The following is a 23,509-nucleotide window of genomic DNA, read 5'->3' on the forward strand; positions in this document are numbered from 1 at the left end:
GTTGGTGTCAGCCACTGTTAGGGAGTTGGCGAAATTGAAGCAAACAGGATTGGATGAGGCTAGGAGATGGGTGCTGAGAGGGGAGGTACAGCAAGCGGCAGGACAGGAAAGGACTCCCAGACCTTGGTCTTCATTCTGTAATTTAAGTAAACATGGGTTGAGCTTTATTACATGTAAGGCATTATGTGTAATATATAACTGATATGAATTATATATAAATTCTGAAAGGACATCCTAATAACGCTGAAACTGACCAGGGTGTAGCGGAAAGACAAGAACATAGCTTGTGGTATGCGCTGGGCACATAGTATGAACTCAGAAAAGTATTGGTGGATAGACAATGCCCAGAAAACTTCTGGCTGACAGTGCAGTGTGGGACTCAAACCCTGAGAGAATCACGGCCAGGATGCCTTTTCTGGGCGGGTGCGGGTCAGTCCAAGACGGGAAGAAGAGGCAGGGCAGGGTCCTGTTAGGACCATCCTCAGCAGCTGCTGCCTGCTCAGGACCCTGGGAACTGGCACTTCCTGATGAAGTGTCTTTGAGGGAACTCTTGCACCCTGTGACCCAAGAGTGTCCTGGCTCATATGAGGCGACCCTGAGTCTTAACCCTCTGCCTTCCCTGGTGTTATGCTTGGTCATTCCTGGAATGTGCTGGGTGATTGGCTTAGGCTGGTGCGGGAAGAGTACAGTCATTGCAAGCAGAGGAGGTGGGGCCAGAGGCTACAGGCCAGATCCTCTGGACCACTAAGGGTTGTAGCAGATGTTCCAGGTATGTTCTTGGTTCTTCTCTGCAGCCTGTGGCTTATAGCCATCACTCCCTGCTCCTTGAAACTGTTGGACTCTCTGGCCTTGGAGTAACGTCTCAGCTGTTGATCCCAGCCTGAGGGGTTGACCCTGGTGGAGAGATACTTTGGAGAGTGAAACCACATCTAGGTTTATCCCAGGATCAAGCAAAGCCCATCCCCTGACTTTCCTGCTACCATCAGGGGCCCCCACCCCAAGCCCAGCCTCTGCCATATCTGCTAGCAAGCCAGGGGTTGCAGCCACCTTGCTCAAGGAGCAGGTGTGTTCATTCAGAGGCAATGGTTTCTGCTACTTTCACAACTCACCAGCCTGGCATAGGTAGAACTGAATGGTCTGGGGACCCTGCCAAGACAAGATTCACTGATAAGAGATCCAGGAGTCTGGAAGCTTAGTGACTTTTATCCCCACAAGATTATGTTAGGATTAAATGAGATAACAATGTTAACAGCTTGGCTCACACAAGGCTCTCAGTGGATTGAGAGCTACATCTATAAAGCAGCTACCGTGGTAAGTCCTATCCTGGCTCAGTCTGTCTTATAAGAGGAAGATGACCAGCAACAGGGTTTCCTGCTACTGTGAATGGAACGCGATGAGAGCACCTGGAGCTCCAAGGACTCCTAGGCCAATGGCTTCTCCCTTCTTTAGCTGAACACCATCTGCTTTTCCCAAGTACTGTTGCAGGTCATGATCAAGCGAAAAGAGCCTAGACCAAGAACTCAGCCTGAATTCTGGCTCTACCATTGAGCAAATCATCAAATCTCTTATGATAAGCTTTCTGACCCCACGAGGGGGGGCACAAAATGAAAAAAATGAAAATGAAAGATCTATGAAAACTTTTAAGACCTTTCCCAACACACAACAATGTTATTACAAAGGGGGACTTCTTTGGATAGGCATTGAATAAGGTAGAGATTCTTTTATGCTAGAACACTTTTTTTTCCCAAAGAATTACTAGCAAGGAGTTTTTATTGTTATTCTTATTTGAAAGAGTTGAGCCTAGCATAATAGCCTAGTGGCTAAATCCTCACCTTGTATGCGCCGAGAGATCTAGTATGGGTGCTGGTTCGTGTCTCGGCTGCTCCATTTCCCTTACAGCTCCCTGTTTGTGACGTAGGAAAGCAGTAGAGGATAGTCCAGAGCCTTGTGACACTGCACCTGCATGGGAGACCTGGAAAAAGCTCCTGGCGCCTGGCTTCAGATCAGCTCAGCTCTGGCTGTTGCAGCCCCTGGGGAATGAACCAGCAGATGGAAGATCTTTCTCTCTTATCTTCTTCTCTCTGTAAATCTGCCTTTTCAATAAAAACAAACAAGCAACACAAAAAAAACTTAAGAAAGAAAAAGAGGACTCGGAACCTTGGGCTTGGGGGCGGCTGGCAGCCTCTTAGGGCTGACTTTGGGCGGCCAGTGCACCAAATGGTGCCAGGCTCTGCCTGCTGGCCGCCCAGCGGGAAGCTCTGGGGTTTTTATTATTTGAAATAGCTGCTTAGGGACACCCAGGAATAAGGCTAGCTTTAGTGTGTATGAAAAGGCGATGGAACGTGTGCACCGGGCAGTACTGAGCAAACCTTAGGCCACAAGTAAGATTGGAAACCGGAACGGAGCACAGGTCATGCCCAGCTAGGTTTTTGCACCAACTGGTCTGCATGAGCCACAGATGCCGAGCCACAGTGTCTAGGGCAGGGGTCGCGACAGGTGACGGGCTATGCCAAGCTGAGTCAAAGCAACCACTGGCATGTGTGCTATCTATGGCTGGGAACACGCCCGGTTGGGGGTCTTTAGGGGACTCTCTAGCTGGGTTGAGGTTCCCCATCAAGGGGCACACGAGCTGGAATGGGGCTGTGTTGTGGCCAGGATACAGTTGTAGTCTCCCTTGGCACAAGTGTGGACTGGGACAAGACAACCAGGCTGGACCAGACTGCAACATCTTCTGGTGTTCTGGAGGACCAGGGGAGATGTGGGACGGACTAGGCTAGATCTCAACCCCAACTGAGCCATATGTGAGCTGTATGTGGGTATGGACGAGCTGTGGCTGGGCTGAAACATCCAACAGCAAGAACCAGAATGGGCTGAAGGCCAGCTAGGAAAAGCCACTGTTCCTGCTAGGACAGGAGGTGAACTGAATAGTGCTGGCTCACGGACCCACTGGTATGCACAAAATCTGGCACTTGGAGGGGTTCTGATGGAGGAACCTGGGCAACTCCTCTGGCAGGACACAGACCCTGCAGGTAAGCGCAAGAAGCATGGAAGGATACAGCCAAGAGGTCATGGAATGGGTCCCACTGGCATACATTTGGCATGGGTCAGGGGCAGACCAGGCTGAATCAGTTCACGTCACCCACTGGCAAATCCGAACACCAGAATAGAGTGTGAGTGGAGCCAGGTTCGATCGAGACAAAAGCAGTGCACAATACAGAATGCCAAAGTGAGGTTGCCTGTGCCAGATGTGACTGCAACACCCAACCAGCACACGTGAGAACCAGGAAGGGAGGGGGCAGTACCAGCAGGGGAATAAGGGGTGGTTCCCTTGCAGAACAGCTACTCCCACTGGAGAGCGTGAGCTGGGATGGGGGTAGCCAGACTGGGCAGGGCTATGGCACCTGTGCGCCTCATGTGGACCAGATCAGTGAAGAACCAGGCTGGGCTGATTATTCCTACTGGTGCAATCTACAATTAGAGTAGGTGAGGGTTGTTTGGGCTTAGCCACAGCATCAGCTGGCAGAAGCTGGCACTGGAGGCTAGTTCTGTCAAGTTAAACCACAGAACCACCTGGAAAGTGCATAATTCAGGAGTGAGAGTGGCCTGGGTGGGAAATAGTGGGCTCCTCTCTCTTAGGTTACCACCCCCCGTGGGAGGGCACGAAAACTAGAACAGGGGCTGGGGTGGCTAGACAGAGAGAGACACCCAACAACATCCGTGAAGGCTGGATAGTTGAGCTGGTTAGATGGGACATGGTTCTCATACCCATTGACATGTATGAGAGCAGAAGGGGATGTGGGACAGACTGGACTAGTCTGCCACACATACTGGCAAACCAGGGGAGGGGGAGGGCCTGGTGGGGGCTATTGTGGGTTGCTCTGGCTGGGCTGCAGCCCCCACTGGCTTAAGCAAGGGCCAAGTATGTGCTGGGCAGAACCAGGCTGGACTGCAAACACCCATTGATTCCAGTGGAAGACAGGGATGGAAACAGAACCAACCCAGCAACTGCAACCACCAGCTGATCAGGGTGATGGACTATGCCGGGCCCGGTTCTCGCCAGTGCATACAAGAATCTGGTCTGGGAACACCTCACACAAAGTTTCTTTGGGGATCCCCCCAATCGAGCTTTCAGACTCAGAACACTAACCATAAAATGACAGAGGACAGAACAAGTCAACCATCTCAGCTATATGTTGGCAATGAAAATGCTGGGGAAACGGAGACTCTATAATGGACTGTGTCAATCAGTGGATTCTCCAAAGACCGCATTGTGCTTGGAGTGGTGAGAGTGGCAGCAATTCAGATCTGTTGAAATATCAAAACCACTCTGCCAGCTCTACCTTCAGACCAGAGATGGTCTCCCCAAGGAACTGATGAACTTATCTGGACAATAAGATGCTGGACTTTGTGCCTGGTAGAAGCTTCCAATGAAAGAATCTCAGCTGAATTTGAACTGTGGTAATGCAACAGGGTGGAGGAATCCACCATATAGGTGGGGGATTGGGGGTTTGGGGAGGGGAGGGGGAATCCCAGTGCCCATAAAACCGTGTCGCATAATACAATGTAATCAATTTAAAAAATTAATAAAACAAAAAAATAAAAAAGAGAGAGAGAAAGAAAGAAAATAAGTAAGTAGGTTATGGATTCAGAGAGACAGAAAGGTTTTTCACTCCCCAAATGGCTACAATGGCCATAGCTGGGCTAGGCCAAAGCCTAGAGCCAGGAACTTCTTCTGGGTCTCCCACCAGGGTACAGGGGCTCAAAAGGTTGGGCCATTTTCCTTTGCTTTCCCAGGCAGATGAATAAAGAGCTGGCTTGGCAGTAGGACAGCTGGGACTTGAACTGGCCTCCTAATGCCAGTACTGCTGCGGGTGGTAGCTTAATTTACTAAGCCACAGCACATCCCCACTGCAGAAACGTTCTTGATACTCAGAGAGTAAATACAGCCACTGGGTTTTTCAACCCAAAGATGCACATGACTCAAGGAAAGTAAAAGTAAGGAGGATGAATAGATTCTTTGAATTGTTCCAAAGTAATATGTGGGAAGGATGGAGGAGCACAAGATTTAGAATTTGGACTCAGTCCCTTATTAACTCAATGAAGTTGCATAATCACTCAAACACTCAGTTTGCTGATCAGTCAATGGGCATGCTAGGGATGCAGGGGTGTTTAAATGCAGTAAGTATGTGTGAGAGCACTTGGAAATTCATAAAGTGTCACCAAATGTGTAGCTGCGTGTTCAATTCCCACCAGTGACTGGACCAGAAGAACTCCACTCCCCTACAGCTTTGTCTCTGGGAAGTGCCTGAATTTCTTGAAGCTTTGCCTGCCTCTTACAAAGGGCTTATTTTCAGGAGACCCCTCACCTGTCTGTTCCTGAGGCACCCCAGTATGAAGCGGCTGGGCCTGAGCTCCTGTACTGGGCTACAAGTCAGATTCTGTTTTACAGCCATGCAGACCAACCTGAACACTCAGTTGGTTGCATTTTCACTTGCACTGTTTTTTTTTCTGTGTTGGAAGTAGTGGGTGAATGTGGAGGAGGGAATACACAGCAGACTGTGACCCGCCCTGGGACCCACACACTTGCCAAGAATGGACCTGTCCACCCACCTGGGGGAGGAGAGCTGGGTGGCAGCCCAGGAACCCTAACAGATGCAGTTCCAATTTAGTGACAAAAAGACATCCTCGCCAAGGCAACCCAGGCGAGCTCACCGCCCACTGGGCAGGCCTAAAAATACTCCTGCATGGTTTCAACGTCACACCTGAAGTAAAAATACTTCCAACAAGGGGCTGCTGCCTTCTGCCCGCCCCACTCTGTTCTCTCCATCTGGTGCCTTTGAGGGAGAAAAAGTGGAGGGCTGGGCAAACACCTCTTTCATGCTTCCCTTTTTCCCAAGACCTTGCTGCCCCCTTTCACATGGCCCAGCCAAGCCCCCAAGAAGGCAAGAAGGTTATTCTGACTGTACTTAGAAGCTGCCAGATGGTAAAATCTGACCCCTGCACCCTCCAGGATGCCTATGTTCTGAGTCTGATAGAATATTAAGACTGTGTCGTTGGAACCTTCTTTCCTTGGCCATTTCTTAATTCGCACATTTATTTGTTCCATTTGTCAACATATCAAATATGGACAGACCCTCTGCTGTATGCCATGCACTGTGCCCCACCCTTGGGGGTTCAGAAAGAGGTCAGATGAGATCACAGACTGGAGGAGTTGGCCACAGAGTGAGGGGGACGGATCTGTGTGCCAACTGTGGTTAGTTGTCAATGACTTACTGGGAATTTTTTTTTTTTGCTCCAAGAAAATAAAATTCTGCATTCTGATAGATTGTAAGATGTCTCTCCCCCTCCTTTTCGGGCCTCTATTTGAGTTGGCACAGGGACTTGTTTTCCCAGCCAAATGAATCAGTGGAGGTGGGACGATACAGAGCGGATGGTGTCAGCAACGCTCTGAATAAAAGGGTGCCCACAGACCATTCCAGGGAAATGGAGCGAGCATTAATTGATCGCTTACTAAGTGCCAGACACTCTCCTTGTTTCTTCACTTAATCCCTGTAAGAACCTGCCAGGGAGCTGTTGGACTCCATAGTGTGTGCTGGTTTCAGATCCCACCACCACCACCCGCTGCTCGCCCAAACTCGTGAGCAAAGTCAAAAGTCCTGTGATGGCTAGTGTCACGGTGAGGAAGGCGAAGCTCCCTCTGGCTGCAGAGAGCCGTCAGGGAACCCCTGCACAAGAGGGCGTGTTTTGAGCTAGGTGCTGCCAATCACTGGAAGAGATGTAGAGGGAGGTGCAGGAGCTATCGTGGGCCAGGTTTCGGGCAGCATGGGGCAGAGACAAACACAAGCCATGCTGCCAGCCCTAGCCTAGGCAGGAGAGGAGTGAGGATACTGCGGCGGGACTGCTCACTGCACCTCCAATCTTTCCTGGCAGAGTCTGCCCGCAACAAACTCTAAAAAGAGACAGACGCCACATCACAAACAGCCTGGGCAAAAGTGTCCCTGTAGCTGTGCCAATGGGTGCTTGTGAAAAGATGCTCAGGGAAGGGTTGCCGTGGGGTCCATGCTGGAAAGTGGCTTCTAGGGTATGGTGTTTGACTGTGGGATCTTGGGGGTCTGTGGTCAGGGGCACTGGAAATGAAGGACCCACCAACCAGGGACTACACGGTTACTGGGAAGCCGGGCTTTGGCAACTTGCCAGCTGTGGTGTATGGAGAGTAGATTGAGTCACTGGAATGTCATCTTCACCCCAGCAAATCCCCACTCACGGCCGACAGACTCTGAAAATCTCCACCCAAAAATCCCACTCTACTGCCGTCCACTTTACTTCTGATTGTCTGTCTTTGCGCAGCTGGGAAGGGCCAGGGGTTCTGACTCTTCTGCCCATTGGGAGGTGGGTGCTGACACTGGAGCTCCTTCTGCCCACCTTAACTCTCCAGGAGCGGACCTGACCTGTGAGAGGTCTCCAAGGTCAGCTACAGAGACGGCAGGTGGCCGCACACTTGGCTGGACCCCTAATTGAAGTGTGCAGCCCCGGCCAAGGACATAAGGGAAGGGATGACTGAGAGGCTCAGAAGGGACAGAATGGCATGGCTGTGAATCACAAGGTTTATCATCCAGAAAGAGCACTCAGCACTAATGTGCCCCTCACCTCCAGGTGCCGTCCTGGAGCCCCTGGCCAGGCCACTGTGCTCTGTTACCGTCTCCACATTGGTTCTCTGCCTCTGGCCTTTGGTTGTAACACCTTGGCCTCTCAGAAGCATAGAATTTAGGCATGCTAACTTTTTTTGGTGTCTCTGTTTCTGTGTGTCCGTGCCTCCCTGAAGCAAGAAGCAATATTTTAAATTAATAAACAAAACAAAGTAAACAAGCGAGAAAAACAGGCTATGCAAGGAGTTGGGAAGGGGCATGGAAAAGGACCTGGGTGTCTTCTTCTGACTCGTTGTAGCAAAAGGAAATGATTTCCAGCCGTGTAGAGAAATGGTGAGTTGGGCAGGAGAGCCAGGGTCACCAGGGAAGCTGTGATCTGCACCCCAAAAGGTTTGGGAGAAGGTGTGAGAAATCCACAGCCTGCTTCAGGTTCAGGCCACCTGTCCAGAGGTGGCAAGGATGCCAATGGGCTTTGCTGACTGTTGTGCAGAGGTGGGAACCACTTCCCTGTACACTGAAGAAGTGTTTGCTCTTACTCTTGATCCAAGGGGTCTCTGATCACCCTGCCAAGGGCGCCAGGCAAGATCCATCATATCCCTGATCTACTCTGGTTGCGCCAGCAGCCACATACACCCTGGCCTCAGAGTGGACATTCCAGGCCTGTGAATTTGGGTGATGTAAAAAACACGAAGGCAGAAATGTCAGAAGTAATTAAACCAAAGGATGGCTTAAACCCCTGTAGAAATCAACACATCCGGTTTAATCACCTTCTTAAGCTAGCACAAGGCTGCAATTCTATGGAGAGGGTTCTTTATTTCTTTGGATCGTTAACAGGAACTGCATATCTTGAGCTTGATTTGACTTTGGATGCTTTTGGGGAGAGGTGATGAGGGTGGGGTCAGGGGAGGGGGATCAGGAAAGAAAAAAGATATAATATAATGTTATTTGAGCTCTCTTCCCTCTTTCTCAGAGCTGTCTCAGAGCTGAGCCGGGTGGCTTCCTCCCTCCTGCTCTGTCCGCTCCCCTCCAAGGCTCCCACCCTCCCAGTACCCAGGCGGGGGCACAGTGCTGAATGTGCTAAATTAGGCCATTAGAGAAATTCATTTCTCTTTATTAGTCTGTGTCAAATCCTTTTTATTAGTGGCTGGAAACGACCTCTCTCCTGCAGTAAAATGTCATGCCAGTTCACTCCTTTTATTTGTTCTGCACTGACGAGGCTCAAACTCTTACTGAATTAGTGCGGTGAGATTTATTTCCTCCAAATTTTGAACGGCTTAAGAGAGATTGGGGTGGAGGGGGCGGTCGCACAGGAGGTGACTCGCGGGCAGAAGAGCAGGCGGGGATCCGGGAGGAAGAAGGTGAGCTCTTACGGAGGTCAAATGTCCTCAGCTCTTTGGAAATAAAATCTAATGGCCATCTCTCACATCTTGTTCATCATCTCCCGGGCACCAGGGCCTTAAGTCCGCATGCTCACTCCTCACTCCTGAGGGATGCTGGTCCATGGTGGCGGAGATGTGGACAAGGGCAAGAAGTCTATATTGCACAACCAGCTTCTATTGGAACAAGCAGAGGCTCAGGCAAGGCCAAGATTCCACATCCAGCATCCTTCTTCCTCCCAATCCCTTGCTCAGTAAAACAAGGCCATTCTTGTATCAGGTGCGTCTGAAGCCTGCAGGTGAAGCTGCTAAAAGAGGTCTTTGAAGGAGGGTTGGCAGCTTTATAGCCTGCTCTGAGGTAATATTGAAGGTTCTATTGAGAAGTAAGGATCAATTCTTAGATTGGCACGAGTTGGTCAAATGTACAAGATCAGGTGACTCTTCCATAAGGCTGTTGGTGACAACCTTAGAGGAGCCCAGAGCTGCAGCCTCAGCACCAAATGGGGCTCATTGGGGAACTGAGCCTGGCTCTCAGGGAACAGTGCGGGAGGAGGCGAAAAGCAGGAAGTGGTGGGGTTTGTGTGGGTGAGGAAGTGGACACAGTATGAGAACTCTGGCAGCCACATTCCCCCGGGATAGTTTCTAGGAATAGCTGAGCTTAGTGTGGTAGAAGGGACTCCCAGGATCCAGTGGGAGGAGCCCAGTGCAGGAATCTGGGAGGATGGAGTTTGAGGAGGGAGGACTTGGGAGCTGACAGCACTGGTTGTGGCCCTCCCACTGGGGAAATGTGAAGTTGGAGAGAGGTGCTCAGGCCAGCACCCTTAACCTTAGTTAACCCCTTCCTGAGAGACTTCAAAGCAGAGCAAATACCCCAGATCTGCCTGCCTCCCCGCCACATGCACACACATACACTCTGGGGAGATCGGATGCCTGGATGTGAACCATGCCACGCCCTGGCTCTGAATGGGAGGCACACGCCATCCCCAGCAATGTGGCAATGCCTGCCACTCCGTGAGCTGACTCCTCGTGCCTTTTTAACCTTACCTCCCTCCACTCCCCTCCTGCCTCCCTTGCTCTAGCCACTGTCTGCTAGATTTTCTCCAGGAAGAATGCCACGCTTATTCTTCTTTCAAGTGCTCTGCTTTTTCCTCTTGCCTGAAATACCTCTCCTTAGCTCCTTCCATGGCTGCCTTTTCATCATTCGAAGCTTAACTTAAATGTCACCTCCTCAGAGAGGCCTACCCTGACCACTCCAAGAAGAGCTGCTCCTCCCTGCAGGGGTAAGGCTAAAGACAAAGGAGAAGGTCTTCCCTTCCCGTCCCCTGTGCTAGTCGCTGGGGGTTCTCCCACTCACATGATGTAAACAGAACACAGAGCTGCACAGCCATATCCCTCACAGACATGGCACAGCACATGCAGCATATCACAGCATACAGACGCTGCACGTCAATGGCATATACAAAATCCACATGTGCATGCATACTGTACATGCACAACTTGTGCATGCAAACAGGACAGCACCCAAACACTCACAGCCTGCTCTCATTCAACCCCAGAGCACAGACACACACACACACACGTGCATACACACCATCCCCTCTGTACAGCAGCTGCCCACCCTCTTTCCAACCCGTGCTACAGGAATGTGCAGTGACCGCACGGCTGCCGCGGGGTTGGGCGGGGGCTGCACCCCCGCCACCTGGCACAATGCTGTGGATTATTAGTTCCTGGTAATTTAGTGCCCTTGTACAGAGTCGATTTGTGCCTTTCATTCCTAATTGATCTAGTGGCTGTTTAAATGGCAGCAGGCATCTGTTGAGAGTGGGAAGGTTCATAAGGCGCAATAATTCATAACACCGTCTGGAATTTGCCTTTCGTGTCCCTCAGCTAAACCACTGCAGGGCTCTGCTTAAATTACAGCCACTGAGGCTTTCTTTGGTATTCCACTCAGGGCCAGCAGAATCTTGCATTAAACTGGGATCAGGTTAGATTAGACTATAATATGCTGCAGCATTAGTGGCTGCAAATGAAGACTTACACTGGAGTTTAACCCCTTCACCTGGGTTTCTCTTTGTCTCCATCCAGATGACTCACCCACTGCTTTCCCTACCAGCTGCCTGTTGGGGCTCCTCTGGAAATTTGGAGATGGAGATGGGTCATGTTTAAAAATGGATCCTCTCTGCTACACACTGCACACCCAGTCTGCCCTGGGGCCAGCAGTTTTACACCAGTTCCTGAAACAAAAGTCAGAGTGCCCAGGGGCAGCCTCTACCCAACCCAGAAACTTGTCTGCAGCCTGAACTTATCTCCCTTTATCCACCGCCCCCTCCTCTGAGCCTGGGAAGAAAGACAGATGTGATGTGTGAATGGCAGCAGGCATTTTCTGTTTTCTTTCCGGAACTGCTAGAATTCCCGAATGGGACAGACTCCTAGGATCTCCTCTACCCACTTACAAATGCCACATGGACTGGATGCTCTGTGCTCTTGGTGTGTCCACGCATTGAGTGCTAGAAGGGAAAGCATGGTCTTACCTCCTTTCCAAGGCTTCACTGTGTTCTCCAATATAGCAGCCACTAGCCATATGTGGCTGTACAGATTTACTTTAACTAAAATCAATAGAAATAAACATTCAGTGTTCTAGCTACAACAGCCCCCATTTCATTGGCCTCCTGATGGCTACCATACTGGGCAGTGGAGACTATAGAGCATTTTCACCATTGCCAATAAGTTCTGCTGGACAGTGCCAGTTAGAACTTGCCTTTTTATGGAAGTTTAGAGCCAGGTTGAACACACGTTTTTCCTTGTCTCCCAACAAATGGGCTTTAATCAGAAAGCAAGCAACTGGATTTCATGGTCCCAAGAGTCTAAGGAGACAGCCTGAAGAGGGAGATGCAGATTTTTTTTTTTAGATTCTTCAGCAGATAAGGACAGGACTCTCCAACATCCAGTGTTAACCATCTACACACATACATACCCACATGCTACAGAAATGGCTGTACCGTGCACGAGTGCGTGCAATCAGCATGCAAGGATCCACATACCTGCGCTAGACTCTGAACATACGGACATGATTAAACCGAGCTTGATTCCTGCCCTCACATAGATCATAATCTCACAGGAAGGGAAAATAGATGATAGAATAAATCACTTGGGAACTATCAGCAGAGATTTAGGGGAGCAGTTGGGGAAGCTGGACTTGATATATCCATGCTGAGACTCAGGGAGGCGTTTAGGTGAGCACTTCAGCTCAAATATGTCCACCATGAAAACACACACACACACACACACACACACACACATCTATACACTCTTCATTCACCAATTCAATCACTCACCAAATATCTACCAATTACCCACCATGAGCAAGTACAGCAAGATCCCAGAGATACAATTTGTTTAGACAGGGAACGTTGGAAGAAAACAAGGGGTGAATAATGAGGAAAATGATCAACCAATGACAGCTGTGTTTAAGGTGTGATGATAGGAAGGTCTAGGGAGATATGACAAACACAGCTGGGGTGTCTGATCTAAACTGAGTCTGTCAACAGGACAGGTGGAGACATTTGCTCACCATGTGTGGATGTGGTCTGGGCTCACACATCCTCCTGTGTGTTTGTGCACACTCCCAAGGCTTGGTGCACACCTGCTGCCCTCAGCTGCCTCTGGGCAGTCAGGAGTGCATCTCCATGGATGTCCCTGTCAAGGACTCCACTGGACAGTTTCTACACTTCCTCAGTTGACTCTGGCTCAGAAGTGGACACTTGCTTCTTCAAAGGGTTCAAATCCTTTGTCCCTCTGCAAAGGTCTTGCAGACTTATCTGGCCTGGCCCTCTGAAGAGGCTACAGGAACTGGAAGATTGGTCCACTCCATGCTAGGAGACAAGAGGCTGCCACCTAGGCTGATCCTGGGGACCAGAGTCATGGAGTGGGACCTTGGAAGAAGTGATGGGGATGTGGGGAAGCAGGCCTGGTGACTACTGAGCCTGGCCAACAGCTTGATCTCTGCGTTTGCACATGTGTGAGCTCTTGATGTCCCCACAGGCACCCTCTTTTCCCGCTCCTGACGCTGCTGTTTGAAAAATGTGAACAGGCCACGCAGGGCTCTGAGTGCATCACCTCTGCCAGCTTTGACGTGGACATCGAGAACTTTGTCCACCAGCAGGAACAGGAACACAAACCCTTCTTCAGCGATGACCCAGAACTGGACAATCTGGTAAAGACCCTGCACCCTTTCCCTGGCTTAGCATCTTCCTACCCTCTTATCCGCCCACCCAACACCTTAAGAAGTATCCCTTTGCAAATTCATTCAGCTCAGAGCTTTGAGTGCTCACTATGGGCCTGCACTAGATTTAACATCCTAGTCCCTGAGAATCCTCTCAAAATTCTCTAACAAAAGTTCCCTGTACAGGTGTTGGTGCCCAAGCTCACCTGCATTCTGCCCCTGGTGGTGCCAGCTTCTTATTACTCACTCCTCTGCAGTACAGGCAGAAGGAAAGGGAAGTCCGAGTATTCTGTATGGCAGGAGTAGCCATGCTGAAATGTGGAATCCTGGCATGCTAGCAAACCTGGCTTGTGCTGCGGGGAGAGGAGATAAAGGCTGGGTGTTCTGACGTGAAGGGTGAGGGAAGCAGCCTGTTCATACACATCAACAGAAAGACCTGGGCATGCAATCACGTTGGGAAGCCCTGCCCTTTTAGGAGGATACAATCCAGTTTGTCATCCAGATAGTCACTCCAGCGTTACGCATGCATCTATGTATGAATGTATTTATGTATGCATTTTTCGTGATACATTTCCACAAGCTCAAGGATTTTCCTCTTCTACTCTTCCCATCACTCTGGCTTTGTAAAACACACATTCTTAGACAAGGTCTCCTGGAAATTATCACTTGATCAGTTAGGTGGTGGCTGGTGAGTCTATCTTTTAAAAAGTTTCCCAGGCAATTGCCATCACCAATTAGGTCTGATAACTGCTGAGTTCGGTGACAACCGAAATTCTCATCTAGGGCCAGTAATTCTTTGGAGAGAGTGACTGTTGTGTTGGCTCACCGTTTTAAACAGATATCCTGGAATTATTAACCATGAGTCTGGGTGTGTGTGTGTGTGTGTGTGTGTGTGTGTTGCCCGAGTCTGCACAATGAATTTGGAAACTGCAAAATTCTCCTCCAACAAGCTGATTGATTATAGTGTTGACCTCTGGCACCCAGGGTGTAGCTGGTACCTGGTTCCAAAATGGGACACACACACACACACACACACACACACACGAGGACATACATATACACTGCATCTGCAGAGAAGATGTCACTGCTGTCGGTGTTGTTCCATGCTGTGAATCATCCACACCACTGCCTCTCAAAAGAGTTGAATGTGGTTCTTGAGGGGATCTGGAAAAGCTACCTGGGCATTTAAAGAGCAGAGGAGGGCTCAGCCAGAGGATAAGCCCTGACCCGATGGAGCTCCTCTTCCCTGGCTGGGCTTGAACAACCCTACCTCCCAGCAGGCAGGGCCACCATATCTGAGACCTCCTTAGGGAAAGCTTCCCCTGGACAGGCCCTCCAGGAGCCAGACTAGGTGCAGGTTGGGCAGAGCCTGCCTTGCCCTTTGGCTGACCACAGCCACAGGACTGCAGTAGGAAGCAGATCCTTGAAACCAGGACCCAAGCAGCTGCAGGGACAGAAGGTGAGGCAGCCATGTCTGTGTGCTAGAATGGACCTGAAGGGCCAGGGACCACTCCCCTCCCTTGGCATACACACAAAGCAAGTTTTAGGTTGATAGGGAGATACTTAGCAGCAGCCTGAGTAATATGAGACAGTCCTAGCATTCTCTAGTGCCAGGGGTCCTGGGGAGACAAATCTCACAGCCTTGCCCCTTCATACACACCTGCCAGGGAAGGTATGGAAGACCCTCTAGGAGCAGCCTTCCATTGCAACACAGCCTGAAAAACACCCTAAGACTCCAGCTGCAGGCTCCCCTGCTTGTCACCAGGGCCAAGTTCTGCAGCTTCAGCTCACTCAAAGAATCAGACTGTGTGACTCCTTCCAGCAGCACTTGATTGAGACCTGCTATGTGCCAGGCCTAACCTAAGAACATAATACTTCATGTCCCCTGGTCTTCCATCTCAGGTGACCGGGCCTGGAGCATCCCAGATGGTGGAGCAATCCTTGAACTTCCACCTACATATGTGAATCTGTTGTTCCTAGATGAGGTAGCCACAGTCAAGGATTTGTCAATTGCTGATTATGTAAATGGAGAGATGTGAAAGAGATGTTAAGATGAAAACCCTGAGCCCTGGCTTCGTTGTTCGCCATCTGTGTGACTTTGAAGACTTCCCTCCTTTAGAGCTCGGTTTCCTCATCTGTACACCTACTACACTTATCCCATGTGCTCTTAATTAAACTTTAATGAGATGGCTCCTGGGACTGGCCTTTAAGAACATCTGATTGCCAGAAGATTAATCTTGAATACCGTATGCCAGAAGATTAATCTTGAATACCGTATTGCTACAACAATGTTGTAGCAAGTTCACCACCAAGAGACCGTGTGGCCCTGAAATTTTATCATGTGCCCTTTGTTACCCTGCTGCTGGTCCTGTGTTGAAAGAGGAAAGGAAGAGAGGCCACAGGAGCCATCATTAGAACCAGAATCATGCAGCCAGCCCAGCCGAGACGCACATAATTAGAAATTAGAAAAAGGTCAGATCGCGTCATTATCAGCTCAATCAGCTGCCGAGTGCCACAGCCAGTTAATTTGGCATCTGTATTTTTTACAACCCCGCACACGTAGCCCAACGGACTGTAACTCTTTATCCGGACAGATATACTGCGCAGCCGAGCAGGGACATAAAATGAGAGACCCCAAGCAAATGAGCTGAGATAATTGAGAGATTTATTTTATATATATATGTGTGTGTCAGGGCAGCTTTCCTTTGCCCTTGAATATTGACTTTCATAGATGGGTTTGGCGCGAGGGTATGTGGTTCCCCCAAAACTTTGCCTCTAGGAAGGACCCCCTCTGCTGCAACTCCCCTCCCCCACTCCCATTTGGATGCCATCCTCCTCCTCCTCCCACTGGGTCTCCCTCCTCTCCTGCAAGCATATTTGGCTGCCGAGCTCAAGGAAGGGATCTGGGTCGGTCCAGGAAGGAAGAAGTAGGCCAGTGAGCAACTGTCTGTGCATCCTGCAGCCTCCCAGAGTAGCTTTTCCAGAGCTGGGGACAGCTGAGACAGGAGACATGCTCCCAGATGGTCCATTCTGGGGGAGTTTCCCTCCCTCCAGTCTGTGGCTCCCACAGCATCCCCTGCTGGGAGAGAAAGAGTCACAGAAGGTTAGGGGGAAACACAGCCCTAGACAAGACACAAGTCTAACTCCCCACCCCGTCTCCAGTTTTCCAGAGCAGTGAAATGACCAGTCAGGGTCACAGACCCCACTGCTTCCGTATTCCCTCCAATGTACCAACCACTTCTCTCCCTGCTTACAAATAAGATGTGACTAGCGGTGAATTTGGCTGCACCCCACATCAGGCTATTGGAGTTTGAATCCTGGTCTGGCTCCCACTTCTAGCTGCCTGCTAATACAGATTCTGGGAGGCAGTTAATTAGGTCCCTGCCGTCCACGTGGGAGACTTTGATTGAGTTGCAAGCTCCTGGCTTCTGCCAGGCCCAGCCCAGTCATTGTGGGTGTCTGGGGTGTGAACCATTGAGTGGGAGCTCTTTCTCTCCCTCCGTTGTATGTGTGTCTGCATCTTGTTACATATTTCCTTAAAAGAGTGTGCCAGCAATAGCTCTTCTGGCGCCCACCCCTCTGATGCTCTCCACCTCCCCAGCAGCTTTCCACCCTCATGATGGCTAAGCTGTAGTGCCCCCTCGGAAGTTTCAGTTCCCACACCTACCTGGTACTCAGCAGGCCCATTTCTTCCCTGGCCCCCCAGAACCCTTCCTTAAGTCCAGCAGCCTCTGACTAGCAGTTGGTAAAGTTTGTAAAATTTGCAAGTTCCCCAAACCCCTTTGAAAGGTAAAAGCTTTTTGTTTTATAAAATCTCATTTACAGGCCCCCAGTGCTGGGCCAGGTTTTTATATATTATGCAAGATTTCAAACCAAAGCTGTAAAACAGAGAGTTTCAGTTTCATGCATGGAATTTTTTATGTGTAAATTTTTTAACATTTATGGGGCACATTTTAATGAGACTGTGGTGTGGCTCGAGGGACAGATTCCAGCTGCCTGACCACAAAGCCAGCACAAAAATGGGCTTCCCCAAGCCCTTGGGCCCATTCTGAAGAGACAGGGCCAGAAGCTGGAGGCTGTGCCTAAGGAGGCACAGGGAAGAGCCAGCTCAGAGCTCTGAGCCCACAGAGACCCCCCCAGCCAGCCCTGTTGAGAGAGTTCCTCACTTCAGCCTTCAGTCCAGGCTGTCTGCCAAGAAAGGAGTCGAAAAGCCCACAGATGCCAAGAAAGAGGAAATAAGAATGATCCAATAACAGCAATAATGCGCAGTTGCCAGGTGCCAGGTACCATTCTGAACACTTTGCACATATTATCTTGTTGAATCTTCTTTGCAAACCCTCAGGACACGCATTAACACGATTCGCATTTTCAGATGAAGCCAACAAGACTGTGGTCCCTTGCACAAGACCGTGTAGCCAGGACACGGCAGAGGCAAGAACCTATTTGCTCCACAGCTACTCTGCCCCCTCCCCCAGCTAATCTCTTCTTACACCTGCCATGCTCCAAGCCTTGTTTTCAGTTCCTTTCTGGCCACATCTCATTTAGCCTTCAGGGAAATTCTGAAGGAATCACTATGATCTTCCTATTTTCCAGGTGATGGAGTGAAAGTTCAGAGATTAGCTGTCCATAGTGACCCAGTAGCTGAGAGATCTATGACCCTTGGGTTCTAAAACTCTTTGGCCTAGGGCCAGCACCATAGCCTAGCAGCTGAAGTTCTCGCTTTGCACACTCGGGATACCATATAGGCACCGGTTCTAGTCCTGGCAGCCCTGCCTGCCATTCAGCTCCCTGCTTAGGCCTGGGAAAACAGTCGAGGACGACCCAAAGTCTTGGGATCCTGAACCTGTGTGGGAGACCTGGAAAAAGCTCGTGGCTTTGGGTTGGCTCAGCCCTGGTCGTTGCAGCTGCTTGGGAAGTGAATCATCAGACGGAAGAACTTCCTCTCTGTCTCTCCTCCTCTCTGTATATCTGACTTTCCAAGGAAAATAAAACAAATCTTTAAAAAAAAAAAGCAGAAAAAAACTCTTCGACCTTGAGTACTGTTAGTTAATTTTCACAAAAACCCAAGAAATGGTTGTTATTACCCCCATTTTACAGAGGAAGCTATTAAGGACTAAGACCCCACAGCTAGTAAGTTACAAGACTGGGATTTGGACAAGTGAATCCAACCCCTGAAAACCTACCCTCTGTTATCCATACCCCACTGCTCCCCCAGGTTCTGAAGCTGTTGGAGAGGAAGTGTCACGTTCTTAGGCCAAAAGTGATTTAATGGGCCATGCATGCCAGTTTCCATCAAACATTCATTCTGTACTCAGTCATCCAGCAGTTCTCCAGTCCCCATACTCACCATGCTTCCACACCCATGTTTTATTCCCATCACCCCACACTTCCAACCCCATCAGGCCAAGCTGGAAACAGTCCTTGATGAGATCTTAGCTTTGGCTGCCTGCCCCTGGGACCCACAGGAATGGTCAGGGCAGGCTCAGGAATGCGTGTTTACAATCTCCCTCTTCCTGAGTGACAGAGAAGAGTTCCAGCTCTCCAATCCACAGATGAAGGAGATGCTGGTGGGAGGGGTCTGCCCCCAAGGCAGGGAGCCCTCCGTGAATTCGCCATGGAACTCAATAGGTTACCCCATCTCTGCACCTCACCTCCCTTATCTGGGGAGAGTGATAATGTTCCCTGCATCCCTGTGCTAACGGGGTGCAAATGAGATAATGGAGAGTAAAGCATTTTGCAAATTGTGAAGTACTGTGTATGCAACTGCTTTGAAAGCCATAGGAATCATTATTATCAAGTGAAGAGGCCAGGTGCTGCCAGAGAGGCCGCTATTCAGAAACGAGCTTGATAGTGGAGGCAGGGCCAGGAGGGCATGAAGAACTGACACTTAATGAATAGCTCTCTCTATGCCCAGTATGTTTACATACCTGATCTTATCCAATTTTCACAACAACTCTTAAGTATAGGTGTTATTATCAACCTAAATTTTACAGATAAAGTTGAGACCACCTGTCCAAAATTCTCAGGCTGAAAGAATCTTCAGGAAATCACAGCATGAGACATTACGGGAAATAAGAAGCTCCAGTTTCAGGTGCTTTCATGGGACTGCAGTGCTGTGTACAGTGATGTGACACTATTGTGTGAGCTGGCATCTCTTTTAAAAAGTTATTTATTTAAAAGGAAAAATATCAGATAGAAAGATCTTCTACCCACTAGTTCTCTTCCCCAAAATGGCTGCGACAGCCAGAACAGAGGGAATCAAAACCAGGAGCCAGGAACTCTACATAGCCTGGTCTCTCCCATGGTCGTTAAGAGACCACAGTTTGCTACCTGCCCACTGGCATTAGCAGGGACCTGGATCAGTGTGGAAGGTGGGCAGCCAGAAACTGAACCTGCACCTATTATGGGATGCTGACGTTGCAAGCGCTGGCTTAACCCTTTGTGCCACATTACTTGCCTGGTAGTTTGCATCTTGTCACAGAAGAGGACTGGATCCTTACTGTGAACAGGTAGGCAGGGTAAAAGCTGAGCAAAACCTGGGGAAAGGAATTAAGGACATAGGACCCTCAATAATGATACTACATTCAATGGCAGTGTTACTGCTCTATAAGCTTTGAAATAACTTTTTACATGACCTTTATCATTTAAAAAATAGTTTAATAAAGCAGCATTTCATTCTAATTTAGAGGGAAATTTTTTAAAAAATTAAACATAAGATAAATGATGATTTATGAAACACAAATATAGAAAAAAAAGACCCTGGGAAGTATGATTTTTTTTCACTTCCCAATTATGTAGTACCAGTAGAAAAACCAGGGCAATATTAGAAATTATTGAAGAAGGCAAGAAAATGGGACGTGCACTTGGTTCCCTGGAGATCATGCAGCACCATCACAATACTCTCCCCGTAAGCTCCTACCAAGTCTTGTGTCTGAGGGACCATCATCACCCCATAAGGAGACTGAGGCTCAGAGAGGTAATCCGCTCTGTGCGCCCGTCTGATCCAGGCTCACAGTGAAGCTCACTCTGCTCAGCCAGGCAGGCCCCGCGTACGCAGCACTGTCCCTCATTTCCTACAATATTCAAGAGTTCCTACATATTCATCACCTTGGAGTACCATAATGATTTACTCCTCCTTCTTAAATCTTTAAACCAGTTCTATTATCCCATAAAAAAGTAATCCTTCAGCTGGGCTTTATGAGACCAGACGAGAGGTTCGCTTAGGCCCGTGATGCGCTTGATGTGACTTAAACACCAGGTGCAGGTATTCCACTCAGTCAAACCTGATTTGGGTGAGATTTTACTTTTTGTTTTTGTTTGATGTATCAATATTCTGACTGTTCCCAAAAAAATCCTGGTTATATATTAAAATAAATGAATATATTTTTCTGTGCCTCAGTGTGTATATGGGTATGTATGGGCATATGTACATCTGTGTGCGATTGTATGTAAATGTGTACATGTGTACAGCTGTGTGTATATGTGTATGCAGATATGTGTACATGTACTTGTGTAGCTGTGTATATATGTATGTGTGTGCTGCTATATGCATATATGTACATGTGTGCAGCTGTGTGTATATGTATGTGCATGGAGCTGTATGTATATATGTGTATAGCTGTGTGTATATATGTATGTGCAGCTGTGTGCATATGTACATGTGTGCAGCTGTATATACACATGTGTGTACAATTGTATGTATGTGTGTGCAGCTGTGTATATATGTATGTGTGTGCAGTTGTATGTATAAGTGTAGCTATGTGTATATATGTACTGTGTGACTTTATGCATGTGTGCACATGTGAGCAGTTGTATGTATATATGTATGTGTGCACATGTGTGCACAGGTGCATGTATGTGTGTGCAGCTGTGTGTATGTGTGTGTGCAGTTGTATGTACACATATAAGTGTGCACAGCTGTGTGTATATATGTACTATATGTGACTATATGTATTTATGCACATGTGTGTGCAGGTATATGTATATGTGTGTGCACCTGTATGTATATATGCACCTGTGTACAGCTGTATGTGGGTATGTACGTGTGTGTAGCTGTATGTATATGTATACATGTGTGCAGTTGTGTATATATTGTGTATACAGCTGTGTGCATGTATGTATGTGTTCAACTGTACGGATATATGCATGTGTGTGCAGCTGTGTGGATATGTGTGGATATGTATGTGTCTACATTATATACATTGCTTCACAAGAAGATTTTTTTAAAGAAATGAGTAAATAAATTGAAATTAAAATGCTGAACACTCTACTAAATAAAACCTGTGAAACAGAAGGAAGAAAGAAAATGCAAAGAGCGCAGAAAAGGAAAAGGAGGAAGATGCAGAAAGGTTTATGAAGTTCAAATTGTTTCCATCTGGAGAGCAGACGCAGGGCACACCCTGGTCCAGGGTATGGTGTATCCTAAGACTCAGCATTTGTTGAATGCACAAAATGAATGGAGGTGTGTGATGTTGACCGAGGTACCAGGTGTGCTTAGAGCTTCAGAAGGCCAAGTAGGCATCTTTGTACTGAGGTCACAGAGACTCTGGTGGACTGGAGGGGAGCCCTTAGTCAGCAGATGGAGAAGAATACAGAGATGATCCCAGATGGCAGGGTCAGTTCCCAGTGACGGGGACAATCCGGAAGAGAAGAGGCATGCCATAGACCTAAGATACAGTGCAAGATACAGTATGAATAAGAAATGCTTGGCCATTATTATTGGCCAACCCGAAAGGGTCTATTAAGCACCTTATATAATGCTAATAACACTGAGAAACAAAGCCAAGAGACAAACCATGGCCAAAGTCAAGCAGAAAACTGCAGCAGAAGCACATCTTTATTAACTACCTAAGTCCACTGTGGTCCAAATGATCCTTACTAACGTTTCCATTCTCCTCTAGGGTCACTCGTGTCTCTTCCAGCCTTAGCTCGTGGACTGGCAAAGGCCATTAGCATGAGGCCCTGCGACAGAGCCTGTATGAAGCCACGCAATTGTTGGTTTCTGTTTTTGAGTGACACTTAGTCTAATTTAGAACTCCAAGAACCTTTAATTAGTTGAGCACAATCCCTGCCCATCAGACAATTTACAAGCCCAGGCCAGAAATGCGGGCTCCCCACTTGAAATGCCGATGAGGCTCAGGGAGGAATTGATGCTGGCTTCCAGCCATGCCACTCCACACAAACCCCACAGTCAAAATCCTCTGGGAGAGATTTCCTCCCTCGTTTCTATCCGTTTTTTATTGTCCAAATGCTTCTCTGGGCACCAAAACACTAGCCAAAACTGGGAGGGTGGGATTAAATAGATTCCAATGCATTGCATGGGATTCCTGTGTCAACATAAGTGGCTATGGAAAGGCAACAAGCCCTCCCCTTTTGAATTCACTCTGTATTTGGATGGAATTGTAGATTTGCATGCAATTGTAAGCACCAATACAAAGAGATCTGATTCCTTTCTAACATTAAGGTAGCACAATTTCACAGTCAAGAACGACTCACCAATTTTACCCAGATTGCACCAATTTTACATGCACTGTGTATGTGTGTCTGTGTGTGTGTAGTTTTGTGTGTCTTTGGATTCATGTGGACACTATTATAATCAAGATATAGACAGCTCCTTCTCTTCTGCACCCTTGAACCACTAATATGTGCTCTGTCACTATGATTTTGTCATTTCAAGATTGCTACATAAATAGCATCTAGTACACAGCACTTGGAGACACTGGCCTTTGCTTTTCAGCACGATTCTCTGGAGATTCACTCAAGTTGTTGAGGGTTTCCTTTTTATTGCTGAGGTACAGTCAGATTCCTTAACACGGATGTACCACTGTTTCTTTAGTCACCATTTGTCTATCTATTTGGGTTTTTTTTTTTCCAGTTTGGGACTATTAAACATAAAGTTAATAGCTTTGAACACTGTGTCCAGGTTTATGTGTGAACATACATTTAAAATTTTTTAATTTATTTGAGAGGGAAAAAGAGCAAATGAGAGGACTTCCACGTACTTGCTCACTCCCCCCAAACGTCTACAACACCCAGAGCAGCAAAGCCCAGAGCCGGGAACTGGAACCAGGTCTCCATTGGGTGGCAGGGACCCACTTACTTGAGCTATCACTGATTCCTTACAGGATTTGCATTAGTAGGAAGCCAGCATCAAGGGCTACAGCTGACTATTAAACTCAGGCATTCTGATGTGGGATGCAGGGACACTACCCAGTATCCTAACCGGTAGGCCAGATGCCTCCCCTAGATATGTATTTTTATTTTCT

General features: G+C 48.4%; 1 protein-coding gene across 4 annotated transcripts in view; it reads left to right on the top strand.

Annotated features, from left to right (window-relative positions):
* The window catches only part of PKNOX2 (PBX/knotted 1 homeobox 2), a 283,491-nt gene that overhangs the window by 227,079 nt on the left and 32,903 nt on the right, over positions 1–23,509 (top strand). For all 4 annotated transcript variants that reach the window (XM_036494843.2, XM_058664060.1, XM_058664059.1 and 1 more), the window contains one exon: positions 13,064–13,235. In XM_036494843.2, coding sequence (XP_036350736.1) covers positions 13,064–13,235 — 172 coding nt within the window. The remainder of the gene's footprint in view (positions 1–13,063; positions 13,236–23,509) is intronic.

This window comes from Ochotona princeps, chromosome 4 (assembly GCF_030435755.1).
Source record: "Ochotona princeps isolate mOchPri1 chromosome 4, mOchPri1.hap1, whole genome shotgun sequence".
NCBI classification, from domain to species: Eukaryota; Metazoa; Chordata; class Mammalia; order Lagomorpha; family Ochotonidae; genus Ochotona; species Ochotona princeps.